At 35.4% G+C, this 24,812-nt stretch overlaps 1 protein-coding gene across 1 annotated transcript; it reads left to right on the forward strand.

Moving 5' to 3' along the window:
* Nucleotides 1-3,736: 3,736 nt before the first annotated feature.
* On the forward strand, nucleotides 3,737-10,983 carry LOC109339460 (random slug protein 5-like). Its single transcript, XM_019576908.1, has 6 exons — nucleotides 3,737-4,006; nucleotides 5,867-5,960; nucleotides 7,322-7,498; nucleotides 8,214-8,312; nucleotides 8,656-8,898; nucleotides 10,411-10,983. Exons 2-6 carry the CDS (start codon nucleotides 5,886-5,888, stop codon nucleotides 10,807-10,809), a joined length of 993 nt encoding a protein of 330 aa, XP_019432453.1. The 5' UTR covers nucleotides 3,737-4,006; nucleotides 5,867-5,885; the 3' UTR covers nucleotides 10,810-10,983.
* The last annotated feature ends 13,829 nt before the right edge of the window (nucleotides 10,984-24,812 follow it).

The following is a 24,812-nucleotide window of genomic DNA, read 5'->3' on the forward strand; positions in this document are numbered from 1 at the left end:
GCCTTGTCTCCTCCCACGCACTTGGCTCCCTTTCACATACAGACCATCACCGTGAGACCCTTCACCTACATTCTGTCTTCTTTGAGTGCGGGACAGAAGTGCAGATGTGATCTCATCCAGTTTGATTGAGTCTTTCCCGTACGTCAATGTTGTCACCAAGTGTTCATAGGAATTTGGCAAAGAACACAGTAATATTATTGCTTTGTCCTCATCATCAAACTTCACATCAAGTTTCTGCAAGTCATTGATCACTTGAATAAAATTGTTGAGATGTTGTTGCAAATCAGCACCTTCCTACATCTTCAGGCCATAGAGTCTCTATTTCAAATACAACTTATTTGATAGAGACTTGGACATGAACCGCTTCTCTAATGTCTCCCATACCTCTATTGGTGATATCAGATCCATAACATGATACATTCACCTCATATGATAGACAGAGCCATATGGTTCCCGCAGCCTTCTCCTTCAACTCTAGTTTATTCTCACGCAACGCCTTTGATAAACCTTGTTGAGCCAACACATCCTTAACCCTCCTTTTCCATAATTCAAAATTACTAGTTCATTGAACTTCCCCATCTCGAATTTAGCACCTGGGTTAAGAGCCATCTGATACCAATTGTTGGGAACAAACAAATAATTAAATAGTAAAGAGTATAGAGACAAGAGATTTGGTAACGAGGTTTGGTCAATTATGTCTATGTCTCCCGGGAGCGTTGAGCGGCTATCACTATATATTATTAGAGAATAAGGATTAGTGTTTGACTATTCTTCTCCTTGTTACATTAGGTTTATATAACATAAATATATATAGTCGTCTATCCCAACTCCTTTACATCAACCCAAACCCATAACTTGTATTGTTGTTATCTAGAGATATGAGTCATTACACAACAATATATATATAGCCCTCTACCCAAACCCCCTTTACACCAGCTCAAGCCCATAACTTGTATTGTTGTTATCTAGATATATGAGTCACTGAACAACAATCTCCACCTTGGTGAATGTCATCAATCTCCATCTTCCATCATTAGGTTGGGGGCGCTCCATAGTCTAGCATTATTGAATGTTCAACAAGCTCAGGCAATGCCTGAACTTGTCCATAGTAACCGACTTGGTTAACATATCAGCTGCATTTTCTGAAGTGTGAACCTTCTGCAATAGTATCTACTCATAAGCTACCAACTTTTTAACCTTGTGAAATCTCACATGAATATGTTTGGTCCTAGCATGATACATCTGGCTCTTTTCCAAGAAGATAGCACTCTAACTGTCACAATATAGTAGAACTCTACCTTGCTCAATGCATAACTCATTTACCAGCCCCATAAGCCACAAGGCTTCCTTAGAAGCCTCACCAGCTGCCATCTACTCTGCTTCAGCTATGGACATAGTAACAACAGACTGAACTGATGATCACCACATAATTGCTCCACTTGCAAGGGTAAAGAAAAACCCCATTGTGGACCTTTTATCATCCAAGTCTCATGGATACCCCGAATCAACATAACCAATAACTGAAGGCTTATTTTGTTGAATGCCAAACATGATACTGAGACCCGTAGTCCCCTTCAAATATTTAAAAATCCATTTGATTGCTTCCCAATTCTTCTATTTATTCTATGCACTTTATTTGATTGGTTGTGGCCAACATTGCACAATGATCGCTTCTGCTACACCAACAAGAACCATAATTTCTTCATGCATTCATCAATGCAATTTCATACAAAAGAGATTGATGCAAAACTCAAAAATCAAAACGTAACAAGTGTTATATAACAAGTGAGTGTTACATCCAATCCCCACAAGTGATAAATTTAGCTATATGTCTTCATGATAGCTAGAAACAAAGATAAGAAAAGGGAAGTATAACTCATAAGAGAATGGATTACCTCCCCAATGAATATATATCAACTCCTCTAACTTTTCTCCTTTCTTTTACATTTCATTTCCAACTAAACTACCCTAGAAACTAAGAAATTATGTACATATTGAATATATATGAAGTTGCTAACTAAAATGTCTACTTTGATCCCCTTCTAACGAGTATGATTTTGCACACTTCACCCAACTTAGAGATTTCATTGGGCGCACCTCTTTGCCTGACATCGACCTTTCAGCTAAACAAGTTGCACTGGACACAAGTATCTTGATGCACTAGGTACAAGATTTGAGATGGATTCAACTATTTTTTTTTTACCAATTTATACTCATTTTTGCTCTTTTAGACTTGAAATGATATTTATGTGATAGGATTTGCACAGTATTTCAACTTAATGCATAGTATGGTGAGCCATTTTTATGATACATATAATTGATATGTATATATGTGCGATATGATTATGAAGTTTGCACCATAAATTTATGTGATACATTATATTCGAGTAATGATCTTCTCCATTAATAGAGAGACATGTGTCACACAATAATATACAAAAAGTAATATGTAATGATATTTTTATCATTTTCTTTACCATGAAATCATACTTTTGTCCTTAAAATATGAGTAAAAACAATCACTTACCTTTCCATTAATGGAGAGGATCTTTGTTCATTATATTCATATTATTATAAAACCTAAAACACCACCTTACCAATATAGGAAAATTCACACATATGGTGCACCTTGACCGAAAATTTACGGTTTTGGTGCACCTTTTTGGAAAATTACAAAACTAGTGTAATTTTCCTAAAATCGGCAATGGAATTGCCGATTTCAGTGTTTTTCTCTCTCCAACTCCCCCAAAAAAAATCAGCACTAGGGGGGAGTTTTATTAAAGTAAAAAAAATTTCTCTCTCCCCCCTAAATCGGCAATGGGGGAGTTTTTGTTTTCTTTTTGTTTTTTCTCTCTCCCTAAATCGGCAATATGGAGTTTTTTATTTTTATTTTTTAGAGTTATATTATTAGTTTTAGGGTTTAATTTTTCAAACACTAACCCTAATAACACACAAAATCGGACTAAGGGGAAGATTTATTAAATTTAAATTTTTTTTCTCTCCCCCCACTAAATCGGCAATGTGGGGGGAGATTTATATATTTCTTTTTTTATTTTTTCTCTCCCTTATTTAATAAAATTCTCCCTAGTCCCGATTTTGTGTGTTGTTAGGGTTAGTGTTTGAAAAATTAAACCCTAAAACTAATAATATAACTCTCAAAAACTCCCTATTGCCGATTTAGGGAGAGAGAAAAAGCAAAAAGAAAACAAAAACTCTCACATTTCCAATTTAGGGTGGAGAGAGAAAAAATAAAAATAAAAATATAAATCTCCCCCATTGCCGATTTAGGGGGAGAGAGAAAAAAAATTTACTTTAATAAAACTCCCCCTAGTGCCGATTTTGGGGGGAGTTGGAGAGAGAAAAACACTGAAATCAGCAATTCCATTGTCGATTTCAGAAAAATTACACTAGTTTTGTAATTTCCCAAAAAGGTACACCAAAACCGTAAATTTTCGGTCAAGGTGCACCATATGTGTGAATTTTCCTACCAATATAGTAAGCTTTTCTCTTTCTTCTTATCCACGCTTCACGTACCAACAATGGTCCATTGTTTACGTCCTCATGCATCTCTACGCAAACTACGTGTCCTTCACCACCTTCCTTCTTATTATTCATTCAAGATCCTCATTCTTCTCCTACTCTATTGTAGCTTCTTCTTTCTTGTTTTTCTCTTATTATTTTCTTCCTAGTTTTCTCTTCATCATTTGCATTTACTTTTCAATTAATCATAGCTTCTTCTTTTCTTGAATAGCCGGTGATACAATATGTTTGTTTTTTTAAGCTAAGATAATATTTGTGTTGGGGACATTGATGTTTTGGTTTATGGGGTAATGTTATTATTTGAAAACAACATTTGTTTATACTTGTACATTTATTGTTATTTCGTTTTGGGAGTTTTTATATCATGAAAGAGGAATGTGGAATGTTGAGGAACTATATTATTCTCTATAACAATATCATGCAAGACTTCTGAGGAATACTATTACAATTGAAACTGTTAAACAAGGTCAGTTACAGAAACTTCTAATTTTGTTTATTCCTTTGTTGATTGTTACATGTATTGGAAATTATAATTTAGAGTAAATTACACTGACACCCTTGAGTTTTTGTGAAATTACACAAACCACTCATCACTTCTTTATACCTACACAAACCCCCTAATTTTTATACTTTTATTACACTGACTACCATTGCATGAGAAATAAGTGTGATTTTTTGAACAAAAAATGTTATAAATGCAATTAAGTTAAACAAAATATGGTATACTATGTAGACAAGTCCAAATAATATATGAGTTGTTACCTCTTTATTATTTTTGGTTCGTTACGATATAGTCTCAGAGCGATTTAAATAATATCTCTTTAGAATTGTTGATGCATTTTGTAACAAAAAATAATAAAGATACATTGATTTGTATATTATTTGGATGTTTCCTCACAATATATTATGTTTTGTTTAACTTAATTGCATTTATCACATTTTCTGTTTAAAAGTTGACACTTATTTCTCATACAAGGGTGGTCGGTGTAATGAAAGTATAAAAACTAGGGGAGGTTTGTGTAGGTGTAAAAAAGTGAGGGGTGGTTAGTGTAATTTCACTAAAACTCAGGGGTATTATCAATGTAATTAACTCTATAATTTATCACCATAATGCTTATTACCCATTATGCTAGGGTTTTTTTTGTTGCTTTCTAATATAATGATGGCATTTTAGATAAGGAAAGAAATTATATTATTGTATTAGAATATAGAAAATACTTCATAGCATTATTATTATGTTTTAGAATATTGTATAAGAATAATAGAAAAATGAAAAAATGTTAAGATATTTTGGTTCGTGAAAAATGAAAAAAATGTTAACTTGGTTTTTAAAGATATATCATATGTGGATCTAATTGGTCCGGATAAATTTTAGGAATAATTTAGTCTTTATTGCAGTTTAATTTGAAGATTGTAATATCTATGTATTGATAGTATAAAGATTTATATATAATTAATACATTATCTATTATTCATTTGAATTAGTTTTATATAAGAGTTAATAATAATTTAAAATGGATGCTGGATGATAGAGTGACAATATAAATTTTTTTTACATTTCTCAATATATTCATCTTTAATTATAACTTTTCATTTTCTTTGGATAGGGGTGAACATAATCATACCTACTAACTCATTTGATTTTAACTAAGTTTGCCTATGGTCGATTTTCTATAGTTAAATTTAATTTCAATAGTTAGACAAGATCAATATTTATGGAGGAGTAAACATTTGTCCCTTACATTTCCCACTCCAATTATTGATTACCTCTAACTTATGTTTATTCACGTTTGTTTAACTATACACAAAATAATAACATTTATTACTCTGCACTTGATAGTGCATTTGATTTCAGTAACATTTACGGATATAATGTCAGGTTTTAATAATTAATATTTTTAATTGTTTTTCCTAGTAATTTAGGATACTCAAATGAATTATGGTCAAAGTACCTACATCATTTCATATCTTATTGCATTCTCTATTTATTTTTTACCATGTATACACATATTCAAATGTTTTGCATCATTGTATTTGTCAAACTATGTATACATAAAAATAAATAATATTGAGAATATTTTGTCTTAAAGATAAAGAAAAATATATTATATTTAATGGCAAGATTCAAAAGTTATATTTAGCTTTTAGTATAATATTTTTTGGTTATTACCTTTACTATAATTAAGACTATTGAGTTTGTCTTTTTAATCATATGGAAGTTTACAATTTCTTATTATTCAACCCTTAACCCATTATTATTTTCAAACATCATATAGGATCATGGATGTTTCAGTAATCTAGTAATAGTGCTACTTTCATATTTCAGGTTGTTATATTCTGTCATTATGGATTTGAAAAGAAAGATGTCATTTAAGAAAGTGAAAGAAAAAACTTTGTCTCCAGAAGAACAGCAGGCCAAGGTACTTTACCTTAATTTGTTCCTATTTTATGAACATGAAGTGATAAATTTCATGAGAATACTATATGTTTTAAAATAATTCTCCGATAAAAATTAATATTTTTTTAGTACTATTAAGAATATTTTCTCACTTTTTTGTGTAAGGAAGTAATTCCTTACATGATTACATATCTCACCAACTGTTTGGTAAAAAATACATGCATGTTAAGAAATGTAATTAGTTTTATTAAATTTTGAAAAGAATATATGGTTTCCTATTTTCCTTTTAAACTTCATTCTTATTTTTATCTCTCATCACTTGCTATTTTCACTTTCTTGAAATTATTGGTACACATATTTTGAAACAAACTTTTATTATCCAACTGGAAAATTATATAAAAACCAAAAGGAGTATGTGTGATCTATAATTATATTCCTCGCTTAAAAAGTTTGCATGTATTCATAGTATTTGTTACGCAGTCAATTAAGTTATCTTAAAATCATTCTCAATCTGCCAAAAGACATTAATGATCAAATAAGGATAATTGATTCTCATCCTAGATTCTTTTTAAATTTGATTGAGCGAGTAAATAATAACTTTATTAGAGTAATAGTCTAACTTAGCCGATATGACATTTTAACACTTATAGGAGAATGAATGAAAATGAAATACTCCAATGTCATGAAATATACTTATAAAATAACTATGAAATCTTATATTTTTACTTCTTCCCCTCCAAAATCTAGCTCGTACATAAATCATGAGAAAATTTATGTCGACCTTCATTTGGTTGTTGAGAAGAAGTTAAGAAGAAAAAAGAAGTGAGAAAAAGGATTGTTAGAAAGAAAATGGTGAGAGAAATAATGGAATTGTGATTGTATGGTAGAAGAGTAAAAGAAAAGAAAAAAGATAGAGAGAATATAATTTTATCTGTCTACCCGAGAAATAGATAAGAATACCCTTAATCACATTAATAATACTTTTATTATAAATTAATATTTGTTTAAAATGTTAAGAAATATAATGTGAATAGTAAATATATAATTTTATATATAAAATTAAAGTTTCTACAAAAAAATAAAAAAAATAATTTTATATTAATGATTAAATATATATTTTATATCATTGATCAAACATGTCAGAATAAACAAAATAAAAAAGAGGCAAAATTATCAAAACAAAACACAAGTACACAACACATTCACTTCTCATTTTCTTCTCACAAGGCAGAAGAAAAGTTTTAGTATGGGACCCACATAATTTTTCCTCCTTCCTTCTTAAAGCACCTCTTTCAAACAAAAGCAAGTTTGTTTGTGGGAAGTGAAAGCACTTTATGGAAGAATGTTGTTTTGACAAAATGTTTGATTTACTTTTTTATTCAGATTGGAGAAGTAAGAAAGATAATTGGTCCAATTGCTGATAAGTTTCCAACTCTGTGTTCGGATGCATCAGTGCTAAGATACCTCAAAGCACGAAAATATAATACTAAGAAGGCTGCAAAGATGTTGAAAAGTACCATAAAATGGAGGTTCGACTTCAAGCCAGACAAGATTCAATGGGTATGCATCAAAAGTTGTTTATACTCTCATCAATATATAATAATCTAGCAAGTCAATCTGAAAGAATATGAAGTATGAAACAAGGTTAAATATTCTAGTTTTTTTTATTTGCTTTCTAGTATATTCATTGTGTAAACACTAACCAGTTAGATAAATATAGGTAGCATTATAGTGCATGAGGTTCCAACTTCCCGTAAAGGAATAAGCTATTTCTAATATTTGAACTTGTGACTTCATAGTTATTATACACCAACCTTATCATTGTGTCACCATATTAAAAGGACGGCCTAGTATACAAGGCTCTCACTTAGTATGGTCTTGATAGGTAGATGTATACAGTCTTATCTCATAAACGAATAGACTGTTTCCACGATTTAAACTCGTGACCCCATAGTTTTTAAACAAGAACCTTACCGTTGTGTCTATGCGTAAAGCTCATACACTATAAAACAAATAAAGAATATAGCAACTAAAAACAAACAAAACAAGTAGTAATGCTATGTCAATGCAAAACAAGTAAATTTGATGAATTTAGCATGGTAAATCTCTCTATCTATCTCCATGCTCTTAATCTGTTTATCCAATTACAAGATTGAATTCATGTGAATGGTTGTGAGATTTTCACTAGTGATAAGATACTCATTGTTAACTTGACAAATGCAATGCAAATTGCAACTTAAAGACAATTATCTCCTTTACTTCGATATTCAATTAGGATGATATAGCTCAAGAAGCTTCAACGGGTACCCTATACAAAGCTGATTATTTGGACAAGCAAGGGAGGATTGTTCTTGTCATGAGACCTGGTATCCAGGTAGTTTAAATAGCTTGATGAGAATTCACACAATTTGTTTTCATTATGATTGCATTTTCAAGTTTTATGTCATATGATAATTTAATTTAAGAGTTTGGTACTTAAAATTTGTCATGTATACTAATTTGATCTTCCAAAAATAAAATATTCCTATCAGAGGTCATAAAAATAATAAATATAACTAATTGACCTACATTTAATATTTTTACGACCATCTTGGAGTTTTCAAATTTTCAGTAACCAAATTGGTACAAGTGAAAATTTTGAAAGATGAACGACTTTACTCTTAATTTAATTTGAAGTTTGATAATGCTTTGACTAAGATCTTATGCACCTAATTTAGGGTACAAACTCAGCAACAGGGCAAATCAAGTACTTGGTTTACTGTTTAGAGAATGCCATACTGAATCTAAGTTCCAATCAAGAACAAATGGTTTGGCTAATTGATTTTCAAGGATGGAGCACATCTTCCATATCATTGAAGGTTACTAAGGAGACTGCTCAAGTTCTGCAAGATCATTACCCAGAGAGGCTGGCCTTTGCAATCTTCTACAATCCACCAAAAATATTTGAGTCCTTTTTGATGGTATGTTATTGAACTATCTCGTATATCTCCCCCTTTATCTTCAGATTTTATGAGACAGAGACTTATGTGCAAGGGTGGCACCTATGGCTATTCCAAAAACTTCAAAAGTTTTTATGTGACTTATTTACCAAATTATAGGGTTTTTTAACAAGTCTAATATCTATGTACTGTCAATGTAAAGATTTATACACAGTCACTTCATCCACCATTCATCTGAATAACTTTTTTTTAATAGTCAATCATGATTAAATATGAACGATGAGTGATGCAAGGATAGTGTATAGTTAGTGCATACATTTTTTCATCTTTTTTAACTTGTCCTAGATAAAGAATTGTTTATGTTTGACCCCCGTGATATAATATGCTAATGATTATCAAATGGAAAGGGATAAGTTTGTGTCAATTCATTAGATAATTTGTGAAGTTTGTATTATTGTTACTACAGCAAAGATTACAAATTCCATTGAAGTTGTAAATGAAGGAGTGGGCTGTGGGAAAATATATAGACACACAGAGACACATATTTGCTTAATCATATGATAAATCTCTCAGTTTGGACATACTTTTGGTTTATTTTTGCTTCCACTGTGCTGAATCATTAAATCTGAGAGAATGCTACCCAAACTCTAGAAAAGATAGACTAGTTTCAAGTGGCTTATGAATGATAAGCCGTGTTGTTTGGTATGGAAGAGGTTGGTTGGAAATTGGATCTCTGAATTTGGACAATAACCAACCTTGGACTACCTTAGGTGGGTACCTGAAAAAGGGACTCTCACACTCAAGTAAGTATAAGTCTATGCTTCTAGAGAAGGAAAGTATAGTGAGAGTAAGTGTAACTTCCTTATGGTTTGGCTTCCTCTATTTATAGGAAGGTGGAGCGGCTTGCACTCTAAGAAATGTGCTTTCATCATTACGGTTTCTCAGACTAACATTATTGTAGATTTGGTCTACCTTTGTCATGTGGGCAATGCAAACCTGTACTGCTCGTACGGCACAGCATGGCTCTTAGTTTGTAGGAAGGTTTTCCTTAGCTAGGTCGGCCTTCCGAGCATGATCGATAGTCGTTTGGACTAGATGTTACTAGTGGTCGATTGCTGATGACCATACTTGTACTAGGATGGAACAGGTGGGATGAGTCTATTGGTTATGTAGCAAGTAAAAGTGTATAAAGGAAATGTTTTATGTAGAAGATTTAATTCTATTCGTCAATTAGAGACATTATTATACAGCATTAAAAAAAAATCTGACATAGAAAAGAATAAACTCATACTTGAATAGTATAATGAGCATCATATAACTGCTCCTACGTAGAATGATGAACAGAAAAATAACAACTTCTCAACCATACTAATCATCATATTCATGTGATTTAGAAGTTACACAAGCTAGAGTTTTGTTATTGCTTTCACTTTTTGGTTGGAAATTTGTTCTTTGACATTTCTTACAGAAGTTCTGTATTACAAGTTATATTTGTTTTATGTGTTTCACAAATTTGCATTGTTTTTGGAGTAGATGGCCAAACCATTTCTTGAACCCAGTACTCAAAAAAAGGTTACATTTGCTTACCCTGACAACCCAAGAAGCTGCATGATAATGGAAGAACTCTTTGACATGAACAAGCTGGAAACTTATTTTGGTGGGAAAAATGCAGTAGGATTTAACTATGAAGCTTATGCACAAAAAATGAAAGATGATGATCAAAGGATGAGTAATTTTATTGATTCTGGTTGTTCATCACCCAGTAACTACTTTAACAATGATGTTAATGAATCACAATTATCTGATGACAATGATTCTGAGGATGAAACATCTTGTGATGAAGCAGTTTGTTCAAATTTGGAGGAAGATAATCAGATTAAGCCTTGCTTCCAACATGACTCCAAGAATGAGATTCTTGAACCCAAAAAATGAAAGAGAGCTGAGTCAGAAGAGCACTGAACTTCAACCCAAAGAATGAGTTGGTTTGAAAGTGCACCCAACTCTTAGGATTTGTCACTGTTTTCTTATTATTTTTTGTAGTTTTCAAAATACCCTTTATCCCTTAAGGAATGTGTTTAATTATCTAACTAATAATGGACATTATAAAGAAATTGAAAAACAAAACTAGTTAAAGAAGAGTAGAGTGTAATTTATACATAGTTATTATAGTATTCATTTGTATTAGTTATTTTGAAGGGTTAATAATAACTAAATATAAATAATGTAATAACAATGTATAAAATTTGTAAATAGTTTTGTTTACTGTATTCCTAATTAAAAGTGATGGTTAAAGAGTCCAAAAAGTTAAATATTATATTAGAAAATGACAAATTTAATAAAGGACTATAATACTTTAGGCTAGTTAGGCTAGTGTTACTTATACCCAATCAAACAATAGCAACTTAGAAAAAAATCTAACTAAACATTTACCAAATAACACCCTTCTAACACCGTTAATATCCAAGTAACATTATCTATGTAACACCGTGAATTTTTTATGTATGTTTTATTAATTATTTATTTAAAAAAATAATTTTAGAAATTAATTGGTAATGATTTAGGCTAAACCATAGTTGAGTGTTAGTCTTGCTTTATGAAATCCTATTTTTTGGTAAATTTTCGTAATTTTCTGTGACGAAAAGTTTTTGAACTGCTGTCGGACCCAAATTCGCCCCAATTACGTGTTTTTTAGTTCTGTAGCTCATAATTGAATTCTGAGTGTGTCATTGGCTTTAAAATATTATTTCGAGTCAAGATAGACATCAAGTTTGTCCATGCCGCATTTCTAAATATTTTTCACTCCGAATTACGTGTTCGAAGTTCTAATCGTAAACCGAAATCGGAAGATTTTTAATATCCAGCCGAGTATTAGCAGACAATACTCGGGCATGGTTCAATCGCGAATGTTTCTCTGAAGAGATCACATCACTTTCACGAGTGAAACTTGCTTGTCAAGTAAGCAAAAATATTCATCTCTTACACAAAACCACTTGAACCCCTCATCTATTCATTACACCATTCACCCTTTGAAAAAAGTTTGGTTTTCCCCTCCCCAAATCAGATTCATTTTCTTTTAAAGAGATCCCTCTAACTAGAGAAAACCCTTGGCATTTTCTTTCTTCTTCATTTTGATTCTCTAAGAAACTCCAAGGTAAGTCTTCACTTTTTAGTTCTTCATCTCTTAGGATCTAACCGTTAGGTGCTTACGAGATTTTAGCATGATGTTTATATACATATTATGAACACTTTCAACCATTGAAAATTTCTAATAATCTTCCTAACTCTTGTTATACTCAAGAACTCGAAAAATGGGTTTTCGTGAACTTAGAAAATTGTTGTCTTGAAACCATGAAATCTTGTTGTTCATGGGGTTGTTTTAGTGTTTAAAAATATGCATTTTATGATTTTAATAAAAAGGGGATGATTATGAAATCAAGGACATCTTGATTTAAAATGATATTTTGAGCATGAGATCAACACTTGTAAAGAAGGTGTTGAAATGACCATGAACACGATGGGAATCGTGAACCAGACTTTCGATGATAAATGATGGTTCGAGAATATAAATCTTAGACCGGATGGATGAAAGTGTTGGATGTTCTTAAAATAGATTAAAATGATGTCTTTACCTTAAAGTTAGCAGGTAAAAGATTTACCTCGCAAATCACTCATTGGTTTTTTTGCGTTTAGTTTCGATGTGTTCAAAGTCGGACAACCTACCCATTCACTTAAAGGAGATCAACAGTTCTACAATCCGAGGTTGGGGAGAATATATCGTGACATAGTGGTGTCCGAATATAACACTCGAATTTTCCAACTACTTTAAAAGTTCGGAGTTATATTTGGTTTTTTTAGAAACCCGTACTTAACCAAATGATTGTATGCATGGATTAAGTATGGATGATTTCTTAAGCTTTATGTCTTAGGATAGATTAAAATATCAAGTATTGTAGTAGTTATCCATGATAGAACACCACTCGAGAAACTATAACGTGTAGAGATCGGAAACATCAGAGATTGTCGATCTGGTGGCCTAAAAGGGCGAGGAAGTAGTCTTGGCAACTGGACTACACTCGCCTGGACGAGCCAACCTCACTTGAGCGAGTGGTTCTCGACTAGGCGAGGGTCAGGTATGCATTTCGCCTGTTCTGGGCAATTCTGGTCGCCCGAGAGAGACCTAGAGGGTGATTTTGACTAGTTTTTGGTGGATTTTTCGCTTGAGCGACAGGCTCTCGATTGGGCGACATCTAGGCAGGGAATTGAGTTCGGTTTGATGAAATCATCGCTTGAGCGACAGTCGCTCGCTTGGGCGAAAGACATACAATGTTTTTGATTGCTTTTGATTGGTTGATTGCTTAGATAATAACCCTAACTTGGGTGATAAGTATATTTAATAATTGGGAAGATCGTGGCTCGAACGAGGAGCCCGATACCCAAATCAACAAACTTATACAGTAACCATTTGTTCTTGCGCCTTATTCGGGCAAGGATTCTGACAATGAGTCGGGAGCAAGGCGATGCCTAAAAAGGATTACATGATACCACGCAGCGATGTCGTCTAACCGTAAGAAGATTGGCCATGTGGTCATCCAAGAGAATTTAGTGATGGTTCGTAGTGGTAGGGGTGTCATTCCTATATTACGTGATAATGTAAGATCGAGTCCCACAAGAAGCATTCATTTGGGAGATGTCTTAAGATGGACCGACCAATTTTAAAGAATGATGAAAAGATTTAATTGACTAATCTCGGTTAGTGTGCATACTCATTATGAATAACGAAGTAGTAGAGAGGAAATTTACAGGAGACGAACGAGCCCCGCAATGTTGAGAGGGACGACGATGGCGGTGATTTTCCAGCAAAGTCTTGAGGCGAGTTTAGGTGAGACGAGTCCTTTGTATTCCTGGATGAGGTATTCTACTGAATTGGACAGCTCTTCCAGCACAAACTAGACGATCTCTGACAACCCCTCTTTGCAATCAGGATCAATGAGAGGGATGCCGAGAAAGTATTTGATATGACACCGTCCTGAAACGGACATTTCTTCGGAACAGATCGATCATATATCCTTGTGAGAAATATTTTTTGGTGCGTTCAAATCGACTTGTTAATTGACATGTACTCTCGGTTATTTCCGAATAGTTTATTGGGAGGATATTGGTGTAAGGATGGATGAAATAAACATAGCATTCATACATTAAGTTCATGGATATTGATTCTCATAGTTTGAGATATAATATCATTCATCATTTGCATTTATGTATGCGAAATATATTGTGTATATTATGTGTGTCTATCTGGATGTGATATTCTGTATAATTCCATGTCGTCAATGAATAATATTCATTAGATGTCTTACTCCCTTTTCTTTCTGTTTGTCTGCGGTTCACATTCTCGTTTAGATGGACTGTACCGTGAGGATTCAAAGCTACCGATTCTCGATGTCCTAGGAGGGGACATGGAGCAATGACAAACATCGATACATCTATATGGACCCTTGTGCCTTAGAGCTGGAGATGGTTTGTGATGGCTCTACGATGCGATTCCCCTCACATTATGCGGACTTGGAGGCTTCTTTCACTTTACCGGCTCGGAGACTAGAATTTATTGCACCATCCACTCAGTCTGTGATTCCTCACGGACCCACTACTATAGGGCCATCTAGTAGGAGACGGATTTGGGACGACGTGCTCAACTCCCCCCATGAAGGAGAGCTGCTCGACGGACGATGCCCGATCTTCAAGCAGATGCGGGAGCGGGAAGTAGGTCGCAAGGTTCGTCTAATGATCCGGAATAGGAGATGGAGGCTGAAGAGGAGGAGCTGGAAGCTGAAGAGGAGGACTGTGTGGAGTTAATCTGTATGGAGAACTCCATTGTGGTGGTAGACCTCTCCTCCGATTCTAAGACGGAGGAGGACCCAAGCGAGTGTTCTAGCGCACCCGCGAAAGCTGGAGCTAGTCATTAGCAGTCATTTCCATTTCTATTTTGCTTTTGACGAGGGTATCTTTGTATAGTACTTTTGATCTGTTGAATGGCTTAGCCTATTTTGTATTTTTTCAGTTTTGATACAGATTTTATTCCACCTTGTTTTTCGTACAAACATTTTCCGTTATTTCAATGAAGAATTATTCCACGATATGTTGAGTTGTTTTTTATTAGCATTAGGTAACGATTGTTGTCTTTTCCATAATTTAGGTTACTTAATGTGATGTCCCAAAAATGAATTCAATATAAGGAAAATAATTTTATATTATATTATTCACACAAAAAAATTACCCATTTTTGGGCAATATTGTTGGAGAATTTTTGGGGCGTTACAACATAGTATCAGAGCAGTTCTTTTCTATTCGGCATGGCCTCACATGCTTTCTTGTGTGACTTGGTGTGCTTAATCGTTTGCTTGAATTATTCGGTTGAGAATACGACACATAAATAATTTCAGTAGTAGAAGTATCTCATACACGTCTAATGTTCACAGATTTAAGATGGCTAGACATGGAGCTGCTAATCTGGACTTCTTGGCTGCAATGACTACAACGATTCAAAATGTGAACGCAAATTTGCATCATCTGAATCAACAACAACCCCAACCCAACCAAGGATCAGCTCAGTATAAGGGCTTGGACGTTGTCAACCCCTAAAGTTTGAAGGCGGTTTTGCATCAGATGTTGCAAATGACTGGATCCAGAAGTTGGAAAGGATCTTTCGAGCACTTATGTGCACTGAGGAGCAGAAGGTGACCTATGTGACCTATATGATGACAAAGGAAGTTGAGAACTGGTGGGAATTTGCCAGATGTGAGATGGAGCATGAACAACAAGTTGTCAATTGGATAACCTTCAAGGATAGATTTATGTAGAAGTACTTTCCTGTGGATATGAGGACCGAGAAAGAGATGGAGTTCCTACGTCTGCAGCAGGGAAGCATGACACTTGGGGAGTATGCTGCCTAATTTGATGATTTGGCGAAGTATGTCTCACACTACAATCAAGTGGGGAACGAATGGTCCAAATGTGCCAAGTTTGAAGACGGACTCAAACATGACTTGAAGATGATGTTTGTAGATCAGCAGATACCGGATTTTGTAACTCAGGTTAACCAGTGTCGGCTTTATGAGGAAAGTGTGAAGGCAAGGAATGTGGCGCTAAAAAGTGTCATACCAACCAGAAATTCCTATGGTCCCCAAAGGAATTTCGGGCAAGGACACATAAGGCGAAAGCCCTTCAACCGCAACCAGAAACCCTATGCTTCGTCATCAGGGAATCATCAGAGAAATTTCAAGCCTTACAACAACATAGGCTTCCGGCAAGGCAACAACAGTAACATCAACTACAACAACAGCAATAACAACAACAAAAGGAGTTTACCGGTAGAGAATTCTAACAACAACACGCCACCCTGGTGTTCGAAGTGCAGGGGGAAGCACTCTAGTGTCAACTGCCCCGTATGCTATCACTACAACCAACATGGACACATCAAGTCGATGTGCGCTAAACTGAAAAGGGAAGAAGTGAATATTGTTCAAGTGGCAAGACCTAAGGCCAAAGGAAGGGTGTTCACCATGAGCAGAGCTGAGATTGAGGGCATTGAGGACCTCATACAAGGTATGTGTCGTATTAATGAGACTTCCTTATTTATGTTGTTTGATTCGGGTGCGACCCATTCCTTTATATCTAATGATATTGTCAACCAATTAGCATTGTCTATAGTATCCCTACCCTATGACCTCATTGTACCCACAGCCACTAATGAACCCGTCATAGTGTCAACTATGTGCCTTGTCCTACAAATTTAGATGAACGAACCTTTGCAGTTGACCTAATATGTTTACCCTTATCCCAATTAGGTATCATCTTAGGGATGGACTGGCTGTCTAACAACCACGTTCTTCTAAAATGCTTTAACAAAATAGTAATCATTAGCGATCCTAAGAACCTCATTGAATCTTGTTATGAAACCAAAAGCACCACTATCAACCAAATGAAGAAACTCTTGAAGGATGGAGCTAAAGTATTTATGTTGCTGGCATCATTGGAGAAGAAACGTGGATGAGAGATTTAGTATTTACCTGTGGTTAGGGATTTCTCCGACGTTTTCTCGGATGACATTCCTGGTTTGCCCCCAGTGCGAGAGATAGAGTTTGCTATCGATCGGGTTCCTGGAAATGGACCTACCTCTATAGCTCCCTGCAGGATGGCACCATTGGAGTTAACAGAAAAGAAGAAACAATTGGAAGAGTTGCTACAGAAACAATTTGTCAGACCTAGTGTTTCACCATGGGGTGTTCCAATGCTATTTTTGAAGAAGAAGGATGGCGGTATGCGGCTGTGTGCTGACTACCGACAGTTGAACAAAGTCACCATTAAAAATAAGTACTCATTTCCAAGAATTGACGACTTGATGGACCAACTAAGAGGACCTACCGTGTTTTCAAAGATTGATCTTCAGTCAGGATACCACCAAATACGCGTGAAGTCAGAAGATATTCCAAAAAATGCTTTTCGGATGCGATATGGTCATTACGAATAGCTCGTGATGCCATTTGGTGTAACCAATGCTCCTACAGTGTTCATGGATTACATGAATCAGATTTTTCATTCGCACCTCGACACATTTATGGTCATATTTATTGATGATATTCTGATTTATTTGAAGAATCATGAGGAACATGGGAATTTTGGTTAGAATCGGTGGATTTTCTTGGCATGTGATATCAAGTGAAGGAATTCCTATAGACCCTGCTAAAGTAGGAACGACGATGGAATAGAATTCTCCGAAATACGTAACGGAGATCAGAAGCTTCCTCGGTTTAGTGGGATACTATCAGAAGTTTATTGAAGGATTTTCAAAGTTGGCGTTGCCATTGACTACGTTAACCAAGAAAGACAAGGATTTTGTCTGGATGGCGAAGTGTGAAGAAAACTTTCAAGAATTGAAGAAAAGATTGACTACAACACATGTCTTGATTCTACCAGACCCGAATGGAAACTACAATGTATATTGTGACGCGTCTAAAAAAGGCCTAGGTTGCATGTTGATGCAACAACAAAAGATGGTAGTTTATGCTTCAAGATAATTAAAGACACATGAGCAGAATTATCCAACGCAGGACTTGGAGTTGGCTGCGATCGTATTTGCTCTCAAGATTTGGAGACTTCACCTCTATGGAGTAAGATTTGAAGTCTTTAGTGATCATAAAAGCTTGAAGTATATGTTCGACCAAAAGGAGCTGAACATGAGGTAGAGACGATGGATTGAATTCCTTAAGGACTATGACTTTGATCTCCAGTACCACCTTGGGAAAGCTAATATGGTGGTTGATGCCTTGAGCAGAAAGTCTCTGCACATGTCAACCATGATGGTCAGGGTGATGGAATTGATTGAGGATTTCAGGAATTTAAGTCTCGCGGTGCAAGTAAAACCTAAGAGTTTGATGTTAGGTATGCTTACAGTAACAAATGACTTTCTCGAACAACTGAAAGGTTGGAAAAGTTCCAATCTAGAACTGCCCCGAAATTTCAAGAAGGAACTGATGGAGTGTTGTGATGCAAGAACCGAGTCCATGTGCCAAGAGACCCTGATTTGAAAATGGAAATATTGAACGAAGCCCATAAGAGCAAACTAAGTATTCATCCTAAAGCTACCAAAATGTATCAAGACTTGAAGATGATGTTCTGGTGGTCCGGTATAAAGAGAGAAGTAACAAAGTATGTCTCGTATTGCTTAACATGTTAGAAGGCAAAGATCGAGCACAGGCGACCCAGATGAGAACTCCAACCTTTGGATATCCACGTTTGGAAATGGGATAGCATTGCAATGGATTTTGTGAGCGGATTTCCAAGAACTCGAAAAGGTTATGATGCAGGTTGGGTGATAGTGGATCATTTGACAAAGACATCTCACTTTCTACCCATCAATATGAAATACTCCTTGGAAAGCCTAACGGAGTTATACATCAAAGGGATTGTACGATTGTATGGTATCCCAACAAATATCATCTTAGATAGAGACCCACATTTCACTTCGAAGTTGTGGAATGGTTTGCAAACAACCTTGGGTACCAAATTGCGTATGAGTTCAACTTACCACCCGCAGACGGATGGCCAATCTGAACGGACTATCCAATCTTTGGAAGACTTGCTGAGAGCATGTGTGTTGGAACACTCTGGAAGTTGGGCAAACTATCTGCATCTGATAGAGTTCACCTACAGTAACAACTTTCATTCGAGAATCGACATGTCGCCATATGAAGCTCTTTACGACGGGAAGTGCAGAACACTGTTGTGTTGGTTTGAAGCAGGGGAGAATCTGATACTAGGACCCGATATGGTTTAGCATACGACGGAAAAGATAAGTGATAAGGGAGAACATGAAGGTAGCTCAGATTAGGCAGAAGAGCTACTATGACAAAATGAGGAACCCTCTCAGTTTTGAGGAAGGAGATCATGTCTTCATGACGGTGGTTCCGACAACTAGCATTGGCAGAGTGCTTAATAGGACCATACCAAATCCTTAGAAAAGTCAGACCAGTAGCTTACTACATAGCCTTGCCATATTTATTATCGAACCTACATAATGTCTTCCATGTATCCCAACTCAGAAAATACATTAGTGACCTATCGCATATCATCGAACCCGATTTAATCCAGCTAAAGGATAATCTCACTTTTGAAACTATACCTTTGAGGACCGCTGATCGAAGTGTGAAGGCGTTGCGAGGCAAGAAGATTGCCCTAGTTAAGGTGATCTGAGGCCAAGCAAACGGAGAAGATGCGACTTGGGAGGTCGATGAGGCCATAAGAGAATCCTAACCCTATCTATTTTATTAAGAGGTACGCTCAATTTTCGAGGACGAAAATCTTATAAGTGGAGGAGGATTGTAATACCTTGAATTTTCGATGTATATTTTATTAATTATTTATTTCAAAAAAAATAATTTTATAAATTAATTGATAATGATTTAGGCTAAACCGTAGTTCAGTGTTAGTCATTTTTGTAAATTCCTATTTTGAGGTGTAGTCGGGCCCAAATTCGCCTGAATTTGGACAATAACGTGTTTTAAGTTCCGTAGCTTGGAATCAAATTCTGAGTGTTCCATTGGCTTCGAAATATTATTTTGAGTCAAGATAGACATCAAGTTTATCCAGGACGCATTTCTAAATATTTTTCACTCCGAATTTTGTGTTCAAAGTTCTAACCGTAAACTGAAATTGGAAGATTGTTAATATCTAGTCGAGTATTAGTTGACAATACTCTGGAAAAGTTCAATCGCAAATGTTTCTCCGAAGAGTTCACATCACTTTCACGAGTGAAACTTGCTTGTCAAGCAAGCAAAAATACTCATCTCTTACACAAAACTCATTAAACCTCTCATCTACCCATTACACCACTCATCCTTTGTAAAAAAAACCTTTGGTTTTCCCCTCCCCAAATCAGATTCATTTTCTTTAAAAGAGCCCCTATCTAACTAGAGAAAACCCTTGGCATTTTCTTTCTTCTTCATTTTGATTATCTAAGAAACTCAAAGGTAAGTCTTCACTTTTTAGTTCTTCATCTCTTAGGATCTAAGTGTTAGGTGTTTACGAGATTTTAGTATGATGTTTATATACATGTTATGAACACTTTCAACAGTTGAAATTTTCTAATAATCTTCCTAACTCTTGTTATACTCAAGAACTCGAAAATTGGGTTTTCGTGAACTTAGAAAATTGTTGTTTGAAACCATGAAATCTTGTTGCTCATAGGGATGTTTTAGTGTTTAAAAATATGCATTTTATGATTTTAATGAAAAGGGGATGATTATGAAATCAAGGATATCTTGATTTAAAATGATTTTTTTAGCATGAGATCAACACTTGTAAAGAAGGTTTTGAAATGACCATGAACGCGATTGCAATCATGAACGAGACTTTCGAGGATAAAGGATGGTTCAAGAATATGAATCTTGGACCAGATGGATGAAAGTGTTGGATGTTCTTAAAATATATTAAAATGATGTCTTTACCTTAGAGCTATAGGTAAAAGATTTAACTCGCAAATCACTGATTGGTTGTTTTGTCTTTAGTTTCGAGGCATTCGAAGTCGGACAACCTGCCCATCCACTTAAAAGAGATTAACCGCTCTACAACCAAAGGTGAGGGAGAATACATAATGACATAGTGGTGTCCGAATATGACACTCTGATCTCCCAACTACCTCAAAAGTTGGGAGTTATATTTATTTATTTTAGAAACTCATACTTAACCTAATGATTGCATGCCTGGATTAAGTATGGATGATTTCTTAAGTTGTATGTCTTAGGATAGATTAAAATATCAAGTATTGTAGTAGTTATCCATGAAGGAACACCACTCGAGAAACTAAAACGAGTAGGGACCGGAAACAACGAAGATTTTTGACCTAGTGGCCCAAAAGTGCGAGAAAGTAGTCCTTGCAACTAGATTCCCCTCGGCTGGGCGAGCCAGCCTCGCTTGAGCGAGTGGTTCTCGCCTGGGCAAAGGCCAGGCAGGCGTTTTACCTATTTTAGGCAATTCTGGTCGTCCGGGCGAGACCTAGAGGGTGATTTTGACTAGTTTTTGGTGGAATTTTCACTTGAGCGGCAGGCTCTCGCTTGGGCGAGAGCTAGGCATGGAATTGAGTCTGTTTTGAGGAAATCGTCGCTTGAGCGAGAGTCGCTCGCTTGGGCGAGAGAAATACAATGTTTTTTACTGCTTTTGATTGGTTGATTGCTTAGATAATAACTCTTACTTGGGTGAGAAGTGTATTTAATAATTGGGAGAGATCGAGGCTCGAATGAGGAGCCCGATGCCAAAATCAAGAAATTTATATAGTTACCATATGTTCTTGCGCCTTATTCAGGCATGGATTCTGACGATGCCTAAAAAGGATTACATGATACCACGTAGCGAGGTCGTCTGACCAAAAGAGGCTTGGTCATGTGGTCGTCCAGGATAATTCGGTGATGGTTCGTAGTGGTAGGGATGTTATTCCTATATTACGTGATAACGTAAGATCGAGTCCCACAAGAAGCATTCCTTTGGGAGATGTCTTAGGATGGGTCGGCCGATATAAAAGAATGATTAAAAGATTTAATCGGCTAAACTTGGTTAGTGTGCATACTCATTATGAATAACGAAGTAGTGGAGATGCAATTTACGGGAGACGAATGAGCCCCGCGATGTTGAGAGGAACAGCGATGGCGGTGATTCGTCAGCAAAGTCTTGAGTGCGAGTCTAGGTGAGACAAGTCCTTTGTATTCGCAGATGAGGTATTCTGTTGGATTGGACAGCTCTCATAGCACAAACTAGACGATCTCTAATAACCCCTCTTTGCAATCAGGATCGATAGGAGGGATACTCAGAAAGTGCTTGATACGACACCGTCCTAAAACGGACAGTTCTTCAAAACAAATCGATCATATATCCTTGTGAGGCATATTTTTTGGTATGTTCAAATCGGCTTGTTATTGGACCTGTACTCTCTGTTATTTCCGAATAGTGAGTTATTGGGAGGAAATTGGTGTAAGGATGAATGAAATAAACATAACATTCATACATTGAGTTCATGGATATTGATTCTCATAGTTTGAGATATAATATCATTCATCATTTACATTTATGTATGCGGAATATATTGTGTATATTATGTGTGTCTATCTGGATGTGATATTTTGTGTAATTCCACGCTATCAATGAATAATATTCATGAGATGTCTTACTCCTTTTTCTTTCTGCTTGTCTTCGGTTCGCGTTCTCGTTCAGATGGACCGTACCGTGAGGATTCAGAGCTACTGATTCTCGATGTCCCAGGAGGGGACATGGAGCAATGACGGACGATACACTTACACAAGCCCTTGTGCCTTAGAGCTGGAGATGGTTTATGATTGCTCTACGATGCGCTTCCCCTCACATCATGCAGAATTGGAGGCTTCTTTCACTTTACCTGCTCGGAGACTAGTATCTGCTACATTATCCCACTGCTACAAGGCCATTTACTAGGATACGGAGTTGCGACGACGTGCTCAATTCCCCATCATGGAGGAGAGCTGCTCGACGGACGATGCACAATCTTCAGGCAGATGTGGGAGCAAGGAATAGGTTGTAGGGTTCGTCCAATGTCCCAGAAGAGGAGATGCAGGTTGAAGAGGAGTAGTTGGAAGCCGAAGAAGAGGACTGTGTGGAGTTAATATGTATAGAGGACTCCATTTAGGTGGTAGACCTCTCCTCCGATTCTGAGACGGAGGAGGACCCAAGCGAGTGTTCTAGTGCACCCGCGAACGCTGGAGCTAGTCACTAGTAGCCATTTCCATTTCTATTTTGCTTTTGAGGAGGTTATCTGTGTAGGGTACTTTTGATGTGTTGAATGGTTCAGCATATTTTGTATGTTTTCAGTTTAGACAAAGATTTTATTCTGCCTCGTTTTTTGTACAAATGTCTCTTTTCTTCAACTCTATAATTCCAAACTAATTTATAACCATTCTTTTCTCTACATCTATGACTTGTACTACTCTTTCCAATTCTGCAAACAAAATTTTTACAATTAGAGGAGTAATACTCTATAGGTTATATAATGATAGTGTAACTTCAAAGCTATAAAATTCATTTCAAGCATTTCATCAAAAAAAACTCAGAAAACATTCATATCATGTAAATTGGTTTAGTGCACATGTTCATGATACAATATAATAATAGAGTGAGTTGGAATGTGCAAAACTTGTGTCAGGCATTTCATTAAACACTATGAGGGAAATATCCAAAACAGATAGATTTTGAGACAAACAAAACAAAAAGTAACCATAGGCATGCCTGAGAAAGTATAAAACTAGAAGAGGTTGCAATTATTGAAAGAAACATGCAAATGCAAATACTTTTAGATCAGTAGAAAAATAAGATTATTCATATTGATTAAGAGATTTAAAGTTTGAACCTGAATTTGAATGAATGAAGAGTGAAGTGTTGTAAGAAAGGAATGTTAATTGCATGTAGAAGAAATGAATGTAAATGATTAGAGAATTGCTAACAGTGATTGAGTTTTGTTGAAGGGAGAAGAGTGATTGAGTTTTGTTGAATGGAGAAGAAAGAAAGGTACTGCACCAGACACCAGATAACGTTACTTGGACTAACAGTGTTAGAAGGGTGTCATTTGTTGAATGTTGAGTTGGATTTTTTTTTACATTTGTCATTGTATGATTGGGTACAAGTAGCACCAGTACCTAGTAGCACTGACAGTGGTAAAAAAACTCAGTTCATAGCCAAATAAGAACGTTCTTTTTCCAATTTCAGCATTGGAGAAGAATTGTTCTTGTGCTTATTTCACAACAAAGTGAATAAAATAGGCAATGTTCTTATAGTTGAGACAATATTAAAAAATGAAAAAAATTGTTAGAAGAGATAGAAGAAATCAATATTAAATAAAATAAAATAAAAATGAAGAAGAAGATAAATGTGTGGTAGGTTTGTGGAGTCCATTTAAGAAACGAAATAAAATTGCATCATTGGTAGTTATTTTGGTTTGAGTTGCTTAAGTTGTTAGAATGTATAAATAAATATAATATAATCAGTGGGACAGATTTAAGAACAAAAAATAGATTGCACCATTGTGAATGTTCTAAGATACTATATCTAAGTTTAGTCATTTAATAAAAATGTCATGTTTTTGGTTTTTCAATAAATGTTGTATTTTGTCTCATTCTCCACGTCTACGGAATGTGATAAATAGAATGAATGCTTTATTGCATCTCATTTTAACAACATTATAGTAGTTAAATATGCTCTTTCAGTCTCCAATCAATTACAGATATAAGAACCGACAGACCTCATTATTGTGAAAATTTAAGAATGGTAAAGATTGATCAAACTCAATGAGTTCATCTAAACAATTTATTATAGAGACAAAGGTCATTATAAATAATAAGATAATAACAATCAAACAATAAGTA

Source organism: Lupinus angustifolius, unplaced genomic scaffold (genome assembly GCF_001865875.1).
Source record: "Lupinus angustifolius cultivar Tanjil unplaced genomic scaffold, LupAngTanjil_v1.0 Scaffold_75_106, whole genome shotgun sequence".
In the NCBI taxonomy this organism is placed as follows: Eukaryota; Viridiplantae; Streptophyta; class Magnoliopsida; order Fabales; family Fabaceae; genus Lupinus; species Lupinus angustifolius.